Source organism: Otolemur garnettii, unplaced genomic scaffold (genome assembly GCF_000181295.1).
Source record: "Otolemur garnettii isolate 467f Iridium unplaced genomic scaffold, OtoGar3 scaffold00050, whole genome shotgun sequence".
Classification (NCBI taxonomy): domain Eukaryota; kingdom Metazoa; phylum Chordata; class Mammalia; order Primates; family Galagidae; genus Otolemur; species Otolemur garnettii.
This window is the reverse complement of record NW_003852445.1, coordinates 9,630,000-9,646,651: the sequence shown is the minus strand read 5'-3', so window position 1 is coordinate 9,646,651 and position 16,652 is coordinate 9,630,000. Positions and strand designations below refer to the sequence as shown.

Sequence of the window (16,652 nt, the reverse complement as noted above, 5' to 3'; positions counted from 1 at the left end):
GGGAATTAATTTGTCTTGCTTCAGACAAATGCAGAAGAAAAGTATTTTTCCTTACAACTTATAAAGAGGATGTGATTTTGTTTTGACTTTCTGGGACTTCTTTTACCCTGAAATGTTGGTCCTTGACACCTAATGCTTGGACAGATATAATAATGAGGAAAAAAAAGGAAATATTGGTCCTGGATTTTATTTTTGCCTTTTAGGCTACAGAGCAGAAGCTGAGAGTTGGGAAGAAGGGTTACTATTACAGGAGAGCAACTGCACCTGTTCTGCCTTCCCTGCTTGAAGTCTTCAGCTACTGCTGCAAAGTATGACTACTCCCTTCCTCCAGTCATAAGAATATAAGAAATATGTAATTTCTGGATTAGACCACTGGTTTATCCAGTATATAAAAGTCTGACTATGAAAGTTACTCCAAGGCAACCTTTTGTGAGTCAGCGTAATAGTGGTACTCTGAGACCCGAAAGGTTAGAGCTACACCTTTATGTCTCATTATATCCTTTAGCCTTTATTATGAGGCTCTTTTGTTTCAACTTCTGCATTTTTTGCTTTCACTTGCTATCAGTGATGTTCATCATTTCATCAAAGGATATTAAGTCTCTGAAAATTGTTTGTTTGATGTGTTCATTTTAACATTTCCCTACTTAGAAGATTTAATGTTACCTGCAGGCTTGAGCAGCATTCATTTATTCATTATTCTGTTTTGGTTTAGTAAAATGACACATAGGAAACAGAATAGGTCTAGATTATTTTAAGCAGCAGAAATCCATTTCTTTGAAATGGAATATTAATGTATATATGTATCTTTGCATGAACACACATACATTTATATATGTTCCATGTGGACAAAGAACATTTGGAATCACATGTAATTCAAGAAGCCCTTGAGGGGGCTAAAATTAGAGGGGTCAGGGAAGGAGAGGATCTTTTACTTTTTCCCTTTATAAATTAGTACTCAAGAAATTTATAAGAAGGCCAGGTGTGAGCCAAGCATGGTAGCTCATGCCTGTAATCTCAGAACTCTGGGAGGCCAAGGCAGGCAGATTGCTTGAGCTCAGGAGTTTGAGACTAGCCTGAGCAAGAGCGAGATAGATTGCCATCTCTAAAAATAGCTGGGCATTGTGATGGGCACCTATAATCCTAGCTACTTGGGAGGTTGAGGCAAGAGAATCACTTAAGCCCAAGGGTTGGAGGTTGTTGTGAGCTGTCATGCCATGGCACTCTACCATGACAAAGTGAGAATCTGTCTCAAGAAAAAAAAAAAAGACATTTGAAAGAATAATGCAAACATATTTCTATCATAGTAAAAATGGACAATAGTGGTAATTTTAATTATCTTCAACATCATTGTTATTCATTAAATCAAATTTTTGGATGCTTGAAAATAGTGCAGCCTAGTGTTATATAATATAATTAGAAGCTATTTTGTGTTGTGAACTTACTTTATAAATAGTTGATAATATCTTATGTGTGGGGAGATCTGTAGTAATGTTTGAGTTGGCAGTCAACTATATAATAGAACAGTGCTATGGAATGTTAGGGTTATTCATATTCTTTGTCTTGTTTTAGTATAATATATCTAATACAGTTGATGCATAATACCTCCCTCCATTTCTTGACTTAAAATTTTATTTCTTTTAGAGACAGGATCTTGCTGTGTTGCCCACACTGAACTCTTACTCCTGGGCTTTGGGCTCAAGCAATCCTCCTGCTTCAGCCTTTGGAGTAGCTGGGACTACAGGTGCACACCACCACACCTGGCTTCTCCATTTTTTTTCATAAAGAACCTTTATAGTACCTTTTTAAGAGTTACATGTTCACAGTAAAAAATTAAAACAAACACAGCAGAATAAAGTAAAAACAACTTTCCTTTCTCTTCTCTCCTTACTTTCCTTCTTCACAGTTAACCACTGTTACCAGTTTCTTGTGTTTTTTCCAGAAGTGTTCTATCCATATTGTAATCATATCCATATATCTGTGTATATGTGTACTAGTATATACATATATACATTTATAAAATCACATACATAAAATAATATATATAGTCATGTATATGATTGTATTTATGTAGGGGTGTATAAAATCTCCCCCCTTTAACTATTTTCCCAGCAACATATGGAATCACACTATATATTCTTTCTGTAACTTGACATGACACATTCGAGTCAATGACTAGGACTCATTTTTGTCTACCTTAATGTTGTGCAGCAGGAGTGATCCTTCAAACATACTGTGATGAGATATGTCACTCCCTAACAACCCTTGCTGAAACAAGGGGTTCCCTTTCTTCTGTCATGGTATACAAAAAAGCACTAAAATGACCCCTGCTTTCTTCTCATGCCTCTTCTGTTGAAACTGTTGGTCTTATACTTAAGAGTACTGGTCATCCTAAATGGATTTCAGTTTCTTAAATTTTATATTCTCTCACCTGCAAACTTCTTCCTCTGTCTTATACTTTGGATAACTCCTACTTTTTTTCTTCTTTTAGAAAATGTGTAATAGTCCTGATATTTCTAAAAGTCCCTAAGTAAAACAAGATTTAAAGAAATAAAACAGTATAATTAAGAATTTCACTTTATATGCTTTAAAAATGTGATACTACTTCTAGTATGCTTTTTTCCTCTTCCTCAATAAGATTATAACAGGAAATATTTATTTTTAAATTTTAATTTCTTAAAATCAAAGTTATCACATAATTTAAAATAATCAGTTCTACAGAGTTTGTAAGGAAAAACAGTAGTCCAGGTTCTGGTTCCAGATAAGATGGAGTAAGCATACTTCACCCTATCTCTCCCACTGAATGCAGCTATAAAACCTGGACAGAATGCTTGGAGTGACTATTTGAGGACTCTGAAAAGTAAATAGTAGGAGGCAGATTGGGGAAGAAGACAAGAATTCAAAGTACCACTGTACCAGCGGTGAGTTTACCATTTTTTTCTTCTGGTATGCCCCAGACTGAACTTAACGTATCCTGAAACTTCGAAGTGAACATTAATGTGGACAGAAAAAGCATCCAGGAGAAGTCCTCTAGTTCTGACTCAAGAAGCAGGACAGGGGTTTCCTATCCCAGAGAAAGTATGGAAATTCCACATCTTTCTCTTCCTTCTTTCTTTTTTTTTCTTTTCTGGCACCCACGCCTGAAGCAATCCTTGGTAGTGGCTACAGTGGCCTCAATAAATGGTAGGTTAGAAGGCTAAAATTCAGAGAGGAAACTCTTTCTCTCAGATCGGAAGAGCTGTGGTCTGAAGAAAGTGGGACAAATTTCCATTGCTTTTCTTTTACCAACGCCCTTCTGTTGCTTAGCACTGATGTGGGCACAGTCATGGGAAGTATACTGCAGAGTGGAGTTAATGAAGCCCAGCTTTCTGCTGGAAAGATGGAATAGAGGAGCCCTAGGAAACTGAAATATTATAGAAGAGAGAGTAGCTTGGGAAACTGACCACTTAGAATTGCTCATGGACTTCTTTCCTGATTTCCTAGCTGTACATATATGGGTCTGATCCAAACAGCATATATAGACATTGACAAGTGAATTATGGAATAGACCACTGCCCATATCCCAGACTGGAAGCTGCGTGGGGTGCTTATGTAACACATTAAATATAACTGCAAAGGCTTTGGAAACTGAGCTGACATTAGAAATACAACCTACAAAAGGCTGGTCAGAACTTAAATCATGAACTCAACTGGTCAATTACTGGCTAAAACAAAAATACCAACATTCCTGGTGGGACTTAAATGAAACCTAGAGTCTCATAATATTATTATTCAAAAAGTCCAGAATACAATCTAAAATCATTCAACTTAAAAAGAACAAGACAAGTCTGAACTTTCATGGAAAATAACAGAAAATAGAGCCAGTTCCAGGATAATACCGAACTTAAAATTATATGCAAAAGTATTTTAAATCAGCTATTATGACTATGCACCAGGAATAAAGAGGAAGATAGAAAGTCTCAACAAGGAAATAGAAGATATAAAGAAGAACTAAAATGTTTGGAATTTTTGAAACCCAGAAGTACAATAACAGTAATGAAAAACTCACTGGATGAGTTTGATAACAGAATGGACATGACAGATGAAGGAGTCAGTGAACTTGAAAATAGATCAACAGAAATTATCTAATTTGAACAACAGAAAAAAAAACATTTAAAAATAGAGCTTTAGGGACTGATGAGACAGTATCAAAAGGTCTAACATTTGTGTCATCGGAGACTCAGAACAAGAAGAGAATGAGTTTGATGCAGCGAAAATATATGAATAATAGCATACAGATTGAAAAGAGGAAAATAAAACTGTCCTTATTTGCAGATGACATGATTGTCTATGTAGAATATCCCAAGGAATCCACAAAAAGATTGCTACAATAAATGAGTTTAGCAAGTCATACAAGGTCAGATTAAAAAAAGTAATCATCTCTATATCCTACCAATGAATAATTGAAAACTGAATTTTAAAAAATTATAATAGGTCTAAAAAATGTAACTATATATATATAGAATCTCTATACTAAATGCTGTAAAACCCTGACTAAAGAAATCAATGGAGGCTCTGCGCCTATAGCTCAGCAGCTAGGGCGCCAGCCACATATACCAGAGCTGGTGGGTTCGAACCCAGCCCAGGCCTGCCAAACAACAATGACAACTATAACAACAACAACAAAAAATAGCCAGGCGTTGTGGTAAGTGGCTGTAGTCCCAGCTACTTGAGAGGTTGAGGCAAGAGAATCACTTAAGCCCAAGAGTTAGAGGTTGCTGTGAGCTGTGATGCCATGGCACTCTACCAAGGGTGATATAGTGAGACTGTGTCTCAAAAAAAAAAAAAAAATCAATGGAGATTTAAATAAATGGAGAAGTATGTATGCCATATTCGTGGATTAGAAGATTCACTATAATAAAGATGTTGGTTCTTTCCAAATTGATCTATAGATTTAATTGAATAATAATAAAAATCCCAGTAGCACTTTGTGTACTTAGAAGCAGATTCTAAATTTCTGTAGCACTTGGCACCTGTGGCTCAAGCAGCTAAGACACCAGCCATATACACCTGGGCTGGCAGGTTCAAATCCAGCCTGGGCCTGCCAAACAACAATGAAAGCTGCAACCAAAAAATAATTGGGCATTGTGGTGGGCGCCTGTAGTCCCAGCTACTTGGGAGGTGGAGGCAGAAGAATCACTTGAGCCCAGGAGTTGAAGGTTGCTCTGAGCTGTGATGCCACAGCACTCTACCCAGGGTGACAGCTTGAGGCTCTGTCTCAAAATAAATAAATAAATTTCTATAGAAAGGCAAAGGACTTAGAATATTCAAAATGATTTTGAAAAAGAAAAATAATGTTAGAAAAAATACCAAAAATATTAAAAATAAATAGAGAATAAATATGAGATTACCTCTGAAAATGATGAATATGGGAGATAATGCATATGTTATTAATTTGAGCCATTCCACAATGTATGGATATTTCAAAACATTGTATTGGCTTAAAAATAATTAAACATTAGCAAAAAAAGGAAAATCAAACTACATGGCTTAAAACTTAGTTCAAAGCTGTTGTAATCAAGGCTATACAAAGGGATAGACATAGATGAATGGAATAAAATAGATTTCAGAAATAGATCTACACAAATACACCCAATCATTTTTTATAGAGTTACAAAGGTAATTCAGTGGAAAAAGAATAGTCTTTTCAACAAATGATGTTGGAACCGTTAGACATTCATATAAAAAATAATGAGCCTCAACCTAAACAACACACACACATTATACAAGCATGAAGATGTACCACACATCTAAATGTGAGATATAAAGATATAAAAGTTTTGATGGGGTGTAGTGGCTCATGCCTGTAACGCCAGCATTTTGGAAGGCTAAGGCAGGAGGATAATTTGAGGCCAGGAGTTTAAGACCAGCCTGGACAACATAATGAGACCTCATTGCTACAAAAAAAATAAGCCAGCCACAATGATGTGCACCTGTAGTCTCAGCTACTCAGGAGGCTGAGGTGGGAGGATACGGTAAGCCCAGGAGTTTGAGGATGAAGTGAGCTGTGATCATGTCACTGTACTTTATTCTGGGTGACAGAGCGAGATTTATCGCAAAAATTAAAAATTAAAAATTAAAAAAAGCTATAAAACATTTAGGAAAAACAGAAAAATTTTTGTAAGTTGGATTTAGGCAAGAAGTTCACTGAATGACAAAACATGATTCATGAAAGGAAAAAATTGATGAATTGGACTTTATTGAATTAAAAACTTTGCTTGCAAAAGACTATTAAGAGAATGAAAGGTTACAGACTAGGAGAAAATATTTGCAAATCACATTCCTGCAAAGAACTTAAATATTCAGAACATATAAAGTACTGTGAACACTCAACAGTAAGAAAACAATTTAATAATAATTAATAAGCTTTGGCAAATACTTCAAAGAAGATATAGAGTATTAAAACAGCTTATGAAAAGATGGTTAACATAACTGAAAATTAGGAGAATGCAAAGTGAGATAACACTGCACATCTGAAGTTAAAATGACTTCAGTAGAAACTGCTGATAATACCAAGGGCTGATGAGGATGTAGGACCCTCACACATTGCTCTTGGGGATGAAAAATGACACAGCAGCTCTTTTTTTCTTTTTGAGACAGAGTCTCTGTTGCTTCAGGGTAGAGTTCTGTGGGGTCGCAGCTCATAGTAACCTCAAACTGTTGGGCTCAACTGAACCTCTTGCCTCAGCCTGCCCAGTAGCAGGGACATGCGCCCGCCACAATGCCTGCTGTTTTTAGAGATGGAGTCTCACTCTTGCTCAGGTTGGTCTTGAACTTCTGAGCTTACCCACCTTGGCCTCCCAGAGCCTGATATGGTAACTTTATAAAACAGTTAAGCATATACTTACTCATGTTAAATAAGGACTTAACCATATGTCTCAAGCAGTCCCACTCCTAGGTTTTTTTTTTTTTTTTTTTTTTGAGACGGAGCCTCAAGCCATCCCCCTGGGTAGAGTGCCATGGCATCACAGCTCATAGCAACCTCCAACTCCTGGGCTCAAGCGAGTCTCCTGCCTCACCTCCCAAATAGCTGGGACCACAGGCGCCCGCCACAACGCCCGGCCATTTTTTAGTTGCAGCCATCATTGTTGTTTGGCGGGCCCGTGCTGGGGATTCGAACCTGCCACCTTAGGTGTATGTGGCTGGCGCCCTAGCCTCTTGAGCCACAGGCGCCGAGCCCACTCCTAGGTTTTTAACCTAGAGAAATGAAAATTTATATTCATACAAAAATATGTACATTAATATTTATATCAGGCTCGGCGCCTGTAGCTCAACCGGCTGAGGCGCCAGCCACATACACCTAAGGTGGCGGGTTCGAATCCCCAGCCCGGACCCGCCAAACAACAATGACGGCTGCAACCAAAAAATAGCCGGGCGTTGTGGCGGGCGCCTGTGGTCCCAGCTACTTGGGAGGCAGAGGCAGGAGACTCGCTTAAGCCCAGAAGTTGGAGGTTGCTGTGAGCTGTAATGCCATGGCACTCTACCCAGGGGGACAGCTTGAGGCTCTGTCTCAAAAAAAAAAAAAATATTTATATCAGCTTTATCTTTAATTGCCAAAAATGTCAGCCAAAGAGTGAATGGTACATGCATATAAGGGAATAAAAAAGAATGAACTGTGAATACATGCAACAACTTGGATAAACTAGTCTTAGAAGGTTACACACTGTATGATTACATTTATGTAACTTTTTTCCCCCCCCAAAAGTCAGAATTATAATAATAGAGAACAAATTATTGGTTGCTAAGGGTTGGAGGTAGAGGAAAGGCATGACTACCAAGGGATGGCACTAGGGAATTTTGGGGTGAAGGAACTGTTTTGCTTCCTGATTGAGGTAGTAGTTATGTGAATTTATGTGTGTGTTAAATACATCAAACTATACACTTAAAACATGAGTTTTACTGTATGTTAATTAAAAAAAACAAAAACAATATGGCAGTCTCTTAGTCTCTGTTCTCTCCTCATGTGCCTCTGACCTCCTCTCCCCTCCTTAACAGTAGCCTTTTTAATTCTGTTAACAGATTGTTTGTTTTTTTACCTCTGTATTTTAAATAATGTGCTGAACTGCCATTTCTTGATTTTTGATGATTTTACTCCCATCTTCCTTCTTTTCACCCCCTACACACAGTATATCCTTCCCATCCTCCTGCCTTAATAGCATAATTACATTTTAATTTTGATTACATTAATATTTATCTTTTGTTGTGTTGATATTATTCACAGTTGAGCCATGTAGTGAATTGATTACTTTTCCTCTTTTGCGTTTTTTTTTTTTTTTTTGGTCTTCTTCCAAGTTAATAATTTTTAAAAATTGCTTATTTTCTTATAACCAGTCCCATTCTCTTTGCCGATTGTTTAAAACTTCTTTCAAGATGTTTGATGTTTTGGACTTAATCTTAATTTCATCTTCTTAGGGAAATCTCTTCTAAGAAGAAATCGCCTCTTTCTTAGCCTTCTCCAGGCAGGGCTAGTTATTCTCAGTGTTCTTAATTTTCATCCATGGATTATCCCTGGAGTTTCCCTGTGCTTATATGTTGTATGTCTTGTTGAAATCCATATAACTTTTTCATTTATTCTCATTTCAATGAAGCACCCCTCTGCTAGCTTCCTGAGTTAAGGGTGCATGGGAGGTTTTTTTTTGAGACCTGTCTTGCATGTTTGAAAGTGTTTTTATCCTACTCTGATATTTTAATGAAAAACTGACTGAAGGAGGGAGGAGTTGAGAGGCAAAAACCCACCTAACAGGTACAGTGATGGGCATATTTGGGTGATGGGCATTATTTATTGGACACATTTATAGTCCTAATTCAAGCCATGTAACAAAAACAATAGTACCCCCTTAGTATTTTGAAATTTAAAGAGAAAGAAAAACTGACTAGATACAGAATTTTGGATTGAAAATAATTTTACTTCACAAATTTGTCTTTCACTGTTGCAGTTGAGAAGTGCAATTACATTATGATTCTTATTAGTTGACATCTTGTAAGTTATCTTTTCTCCCATTGTTCTGCAATTTCATGATGTTTTTCATGATCTTGGTATGGGTTGGGTGTATTTTCATCTACTGTGTGAGTCTATGTCCTCTATTGCAACTGGAGATCTGAAGGTTTGTCCTGGAAAGTTCTTGAATTATTTTGTTGGTGATTTTTACCCCACTGTTTTCCTTTTGTTTTTTCTTTTGGAATTTCCATAGTGCAAACATCAGGCCTCTTGGAGTGGTTGTGTAATTCTTCTTTTCTTTCTTCCTTTTCATATAATTATTCATATATTTTAATATAGATAAGTAGGGCAGTTCCCATAGCTCGGTGGGTAAGATGTTGGCCTTATACACTGAGGATGGTGGGTTCAAGCCCAGCCTGGGCCAGTTAAACAACAATGACAACTGCAACAAAAAAATAGCCAGGCATTATGGCAGGCACTTGTAGTCAGCTACTTGGGAGGCTGAGGCAAGAGAATCACTTAAGCCCAAGAGTTTGAGGTTGCTGTGAGCTGTGACAGGGCTACAAAGTGAGACTCTACCTCCAAAAAAATAAAATAAAATAAATAAGTAAAATAAAATAAAAATACATTTTTCAAATAGGTAAGGTGATGAAATTGTGCTTATCGGCTCAGCACCTGTAGCACAATGGATACGGCGCCAGCCACTGAGGCTGGCGGGTTTGAACCTGGCCCAGGCCAGCTAAACAAAATGACAACTGCAACAAAAAATAGCCAGGCATTGTGGCAGGCACCTGTAGTCCTAGCTGCTTGGGAGGCTGAGGCAAGAGAATCGCTTAAGCCCAAGAGTTGGAGGTTGCTGTGAACTGTAATGCCATGGCACTCTACTGAGGGTGACATAGTGAGACTCTGTCTCAAAAAGAAAAAAAATTATGCTTATCATCATTCAACCTGCAAAAGCCTGGTAGTTTTACATTGGCCATTGGATCTGGATAGAGAGTTATATTTAAATGATGGAATTCTCTGTAACAGTTATCAAAAGTGAACAGTGGTAACTTCCTTCTGCCTTTGACTCCTGGCGAGTTTCTTTAACCTAGGGAATTGTTTGATGGGTATCCTCATGAGAGCCTGTGGTATCCTTTTTCCTTGGACTTTTTGGCTTGGTTATGTTTCCTAGTCACTTAGTGTAGAGGGCCTCTCTTCCCCTTTTTTGTATCTCTATCTTAGCAGTTAATTCAGTCAAGCCCCTTGGTTCCATGATGCTTTGTAATCCAACTAAACTGTTGATTTTTTTGTGTAGTATTTATTTTTTGTTCTCATAGGCTACCATTTGATACTGTCTTGTAATAAGTTTATTTCTTTCAACAAAACTGTCAGTTCTTTAAGGACAAGACCCATGCCTTATGCTTTTTTTGTCTCCTCTTTTAGGCAGTGTGTTGTTAGGGATTGTTTTTTAATCCACTCACCTGGTCTGTACCTTTTAAATGGGAAATTGAATCCATTTCCTTTCAAGGTTTTTATTGATAGGTCAAGACCTACTCCTCTCATTTTATTGTGTTATAGTTGCTTCATATATCCTTTGTTTCTTATTTCCTCTCTGATTGTTTAGTTTTGTGGTTTTCTGTAGTGATAAGGTTTGATTCCTTTCTCTTTCTCCTTTGCATATGGTCCCTACCAGTGAGTTTTGTAATTTATGTATTTTCATCACAGTGTAAGACTTGTAAGTCTGGTCTAGTGGTGATCAATTCCTTTAGTTTTTGCTTATTTGTGAAAGATTTTATTTCTCCTTCATTTCTGAAGGATAGCTTCAGTGGATGTAAAATTCTTTGGTGGTGGGATTTCTTTTTTTTTTTTTTTTCTTCCAGCACTTTTAATATATTATCCTTTTCTTTCCTAACCTATAAGGTTTCTTCTGAGAAATCCATTTTTAGGTTAATGGGGTTACCCTTATATGTGAGTTGGCATTTTTCTCTTGCTAGCTTTTATTTATTTATTTATTTTTATTTATTTTTTGAGGCAGAGTCTAATTCTGTTGCCCTGGCTAGAGTGCCATGGAGTCCTAGCTCACAGCAACCGCAAACTCCTGGGTTCAAGCGATCCTCTTGCCTCAGCCTCCTGAGTAGCCGTGCATGCATTCTATTTTTAGTAGAGATGGGGTCTCACTCTTGCTCAGGCTGGTCTTGAACTCCAGAGCTCAAGCAATCCACCCACCTCAGCCTTCCAAAGTATTAGGATTGTAGGTATGAGCAACCATACCTGATCTCTATTGCTGCTTTTAGGATTCTTCATTTGTCTTTGATTTTTAACAATTTGATTTTAATGTGTCTTAGAGAGGGCTTGTTTGTGTTGAATCTATTTGGGGCTCTTTGAGCTTCCTGGACCTCTCTCAAAACTTAGGAAGTTTTCTGCTACAATTTCATTAAATATGTTTTCTTACCTTTTTTGCTTCTCTTCTCCCACTGGAATGCCCATAAGAGTGTTTGTTTGCTTAACAGCGTCTTATAAATCATATGGGCTTTCTATATTGTCTTTCTTCTTGAATTTTCTTTCCTTTCCTTTCCTTTTTATTTCTCTTTTGTCTGCCTGTGTTATTCCAAAAGAACTGTCTTTAAGTTCAAGAATTTAAACCTAGGAATAAACACCAGGCATCTCTAGTCAGCCGTCTTGCTGATTTCATTCTGTAATTATTCATCTATACTCGGATCCTTCATGACTTTGTGGGTGTCCTTCTCTTGGAATATTCCTCTCCAAAGCAGAAAGGAGGGAGGGAGTGGGGTCTTGGTGTGCCACACCTTTTAGGGGCAAGACACGATTGTAAGAGGGACTTTGCCTAACAAATGCAACCAGTGTAACCTGGTTTCTTGTACCCTCAGTGGATCCTCAACAATTTAAAAAAAAAAAAAAGAATATTCCTCTCCAAATTCAAAATTTTATAACCTAACTCATGAAGCCTTATAACAAAATTTTTGAATCTTCCATACATCCATAGTTTGTCTGTAATATTATAGAACTCATTCTGTATAACATTTTTTTGATTATATGTATATTGAGCTGGGAACTCTTTTAGGCATGGACCTTAATCAATCTGCTTTGTATTGCTATTGCCTAGTTTAGTTCTTGGCATGTAGTAGATATCTTCTTATCTGTGTCCTATCACAGTCTTTATTTCTCTTTTAGTTTTAGTACTTACTGACAAAGGTATTACTTGAGTTTAAAATTTGTTTGAGTTACTTCAGGGCATAATGGTTAAGAATAACAGCCTGGGCTTGGCACCTGTGGCATAGTGATTGTAGGCCAGCTAAACAACAATGACAACTGCAACAAAAAATAGGCAGGTGTTGTGGTGAGCACCTGTAGTCCCAGCTGCTTGGGAGGCTGAAGCAAGAGAATCACTTAAGTCCAAGAGTTTGAGGTTGCTGTGAGCTGTGATGCCATGGCATTCTACCAAGGGTGACATAGTACTCTGTCTCAAAAAAAAAAAAAAAGAAAGAAGAGTACAGCCTAACATTAGACTATTCCATCATTTTCTGGGTGTGATTTTGAACAAAGTAATTAACTTTGCTAAGCTTCTATTCCTGTATATGAAAAACAAAGAAAATAGTAATACTTACATTATTGGTAAGATTAAATACATGTGAAGTGCTCAATATAGAGCCTAGCATAAAACTTGCATATTATATGTGAGTATTATTAACTATTATTATTCCTGTTAATTTGTTCATTGACAAATATTGATCGAGCATTTCACTCTTTGCCAGGTATTGTGCTAGGTACCAGAACAACTTAGATATGGTCACTGTATTCATGGAATGATACTTCAGTATGTACCAATTATTATAAAGGTTATTTTAACAATTGTTCTAGGTGGTGGTAAAAAGTTCCTGTTCCAATTAAATTGTAATTTCCTCATGCTTCCAAAAATTTTATATTTTTATTGAATTAACTTTATTAGTTTCATTAATTCTATATGTGTAAAATGTAAGAGCAGTAGCATACTGTGCCATACAGTATGAGATACAAATTCAGTAAATTCTAACTTAAAGCAATGACTATGTATTGATGAATCCTAGAAAATTGGCTGTAGACCTTGTGTTTTGATTACTCAATAAAAAGCCTACAGTTTATTTAACTTCTATGTTTTTTCTTTTTAAAAGTAGGGTAGTTTCAGTGCCAAGAAATAAAAGAGTGCTTTGGTATATCTTTTCAAGATATTTCAAAAGAAGTGATCCAGGCTGAGTTATAGCTAGTATGAACTTTTGTTTTTAGATGGTTGAAATATCTTTGTGATATAGGTACTATGTTTAAATATTACATGATAGAAGGTTAGAGACTTGAAAAATGGATAATAAATTTAAATTATTTTTTATTATTTCTTTGAAATTAAGGAAAAGAGTAACTTACTAATTGACTATAATTTTGTCCTTTCATTCTGTTACAACTGACTAGATTTCACAGTTTACAAATATATGTGAAATACCTGTAGAGTAATCAACATGCACTGTACATGTTGTGAATTACTATGTTCCTATTGCACCTATGCTTGCTAGCTACACAGAGAATGAGAGAACAATGTATAATTGATAACCCAGATGCAAAGAAGAAATGTGAAATTATTAACTAAAATAAATCTTAATTCTATTTATATTTCAAGTCAGTCAGTGAAAAAAATAGTTTTTAGCATTTCATCAGTCTACCAAATCTTGACCTTGATTTTGGTTTTTCCCTTTATAAGCAAGCTTTTTCAAAAATTATCTACTCTCATTGTTTCATTCCATTTATTCTTTACCCCATTGTAAACTGACTTCTGCCCCTTCTACTCATTAGTGACTTCCTAATTGTTTATATTAGCTCTTCTCAGGCTTTCTTAGCACTTGGCAATGGGTACTTCCACCTTCATGAAATGGTTTTCTGAGAGGTTTCTGTGATATCCCTTTCTCAGAGTTTCCTCCTACATTGCAGGCTCTTCCCCTATTTCTTTCAAGGACTCTTTTATTTTTGTTTATTTTTTAAAATGTTGTACTTTCCAGAATTACACTTAGCTTTCTTTTCCTTTTATATTTTATTCTTTCATTTGTCAATCTTCCATTTGTATTTGTGATTCTATATATCTTCTGTGAACTAATGGTTTCCCAATTTATATATAGAACTCAGCCTTTTTGTCTCAGCACCAGTCCTGAAATTATAACTGTCTGCTGAATTCAGCCAGTTGTCCTCAAATTCAACATTTTATATCCCTTAAAATCTATACTACTTCTTCTATATCTCTTAGTTTTGTACAGCTTTTCATTTAATCATAAAATTTCTAGTAAAAAGCTGCATCTCTAGTATCTCTCACGTTTATCCTGTCTTATCTCATCTCTACTATAATACTTATATTTCAAGTCCCTTTATTCTCTCTCACAGGATATTGTAACTGTCTTGAGAGGACCTTTCTGTCTCCAATATTGTCTAGTGTGTCCTCTTGATTGCCACCATAGTGATCTTCTAAAATGCAGTGTTTTCGTATGTTATTCCTTATCTTAAAAGTTTTTAGCTGCTTCTCATAACTCAGCAATTAGTTTTCAAATATCTATCCATGCCTTGACTACTTTTGGATCATTTGGAGAACTTTTGAAAAGCTCATAGTCTATACAGATTCTGAATTAGCTTAGAATTTAGCAATCTTGGCTCGGTGTCCATAGCTCAGTGGTTAGGGCACTGGCCACATACACCGGGGCTGGTAGGTTCAAACCCAGCCCAGGCCTACTAAACAACAATGACACCTACAACAACAACAACAACAACAACAACAAAAATAGCTAGGCATTGTGGTGGGCACCTGTGGTTCCAGCTACTTGGGAGACTGAGGCAAGAGAATTGCTTGAGCCCCAGAGTTTGAGGTTGCTGTGAGCTGTGATGCCATGGCACTCTACCAAGGGTGACATAGTGATACTCTATCAAAAAAAAAAAAAAGAATAAATGAATCATTAAAAATTTTTCCAGATGGTTTTGATAAACAGCCAGAGTTAGAAAACACTGACCTATCCATGTGGTTCAGATTCCTTGTCATAAAGTGTACAAAGACCCTTCAGGATCTCCTTCTCCAACACCATGTTACTCTGCCCTTCTGCTTCATAGTCACTGTGTTCCTGACAGGTGCCTTCTTCTGGCCCTGGAACCCATGAAGCTTGATCCTCTCTGGGTACTTTTGTATCAGTTTTTTAAATGGGGGAGGGATCCTAGATTTCTACCTGCTCTATGTCTGTTCTCCTCTATACCCAGCCAGCACATTCTTAGATTTCACATGTGGAACGTAGGTTGAAAACCACTGCGCTAATCCAAATCAAGGAGGCCTAGGAAGATTATGTGACTTGATAAAATTGTATAATGTGAATAGCAAAACATATCTAAAATTTGAGATGATATTCTTAACATAGTTTTTATTTATTGCTTTTCTGTACTTTTATATATATTGTGTCTGGGCAGGTTGATCTGAATTGACCTTATTACTTTCCTTCCTAAATAAATTACCACACTTTTGTTTCCTCATTCATGTATTCATTTGTTCACTTATTCATTCAGCAGATATTTATTTGACCACACAAAGAGTGGGGAGAGGGGAGATAGGTAGAAAATTTGAATAATATAAATTTCTTATCCTTAAGGTTCTTAAAACATATTTTATGTACTTTATATTCAATCATAAAATATTACACATAAAAATAAATTTTTAATTTTTTAGAAGAGAAACCATAGTTATTCTTTTCTACTGTTTTCTTCCTTCCTTTTTTTTTTTTTTTTTTTTTTTATCCAGGGAAAGACCATGTTTGTAGATTTATTGGCTGTGGGAGGAATGATCGATTCAACTATGTGGTCATGCAGTTGCAGGTAGGTTACCTTGAAAATGTCTGTTAAAATCTTCCAGTTTTGATCAAAATACCCAATTGCAGTGGATATGAATAAATAACAACATTCTTGGTATCATCTCAGAATGTTTTACACTGTGCAGATGGAACTTTATTTAAACAAACTCAACATAGAGTTTCTAAAAATGAAATGGTTGTCCTTGTCAGCTATTTTAGTTGACCTGTATTTTCACTGATTGTCATCTTTGCAGTTTTTAATCACTGCATGGATTAAGAGAGATAATATGAGTCTTGCCTTGTCCCTGTCCCTTCCCTTTCTATCATTCATTCATTACCTTAGAGATTCTAAGTTCATTTATGCTCTCAAATATCATCTTAGTCTCTTTCATGCTAATACAGAATACCTGAGACTGGGTAATTTATAAAGAACAGAGATTTATTTCTTTCAATGCTTGAGGCTGAGAAATCAAAGATTGAAGGACCTGCATCTTACGAAGACCCTCTTCCTATGTCTTCCTTCCCATGGTAGGAGAGGAAAGAACAATAAAGCATGGGTATGTGCAGGGGCTCTGGAGAAGGGAGCCAAACTCATCCTTTTTATTTTTTTTAATCAGAAGCCCACTTCCACACTAATGGCATTAATCTATTCATGAGGGCAGAACCCTCATGACCTAATCACCTCTGAAAGGTCATACCTCTCAATATCATTGCATTGGAGATTAGGTTTCCAACACACCAACTTTGGGGAACATGTTCAAACTGTAAGAAATACCAACTCTGACAACTTGAAAATTTAAGCATTAACTGATGTAGAGGAAAAATGCCATTTCTTTCTC

At 36.4% G+C, this 16,652-nt stretch overlaps 1 protein-coding gene across 1 annotated transcript in view; it reads left to right on the top strand.

Annotated features, from left to right (window-relative positions):
* The window catches only part of TTBK2 (tau tubulin kinase 2), a 155,250-nt gene that overhangs the window by 31,062 nt on the left and 107,536 nt on the right, over positions 1-16,652 (top strand). Inside the window, exon 4 of the mRNA XM_003791760.3 lies at positions 15,765-15,838. Coding sequence (XP_003791808.1) covers positions 15,765-15,838 — 74 coding nt within the window. The remainder of the gene's footprint in view (positions 1-15,764; positions 15,839-16,652) is intronic.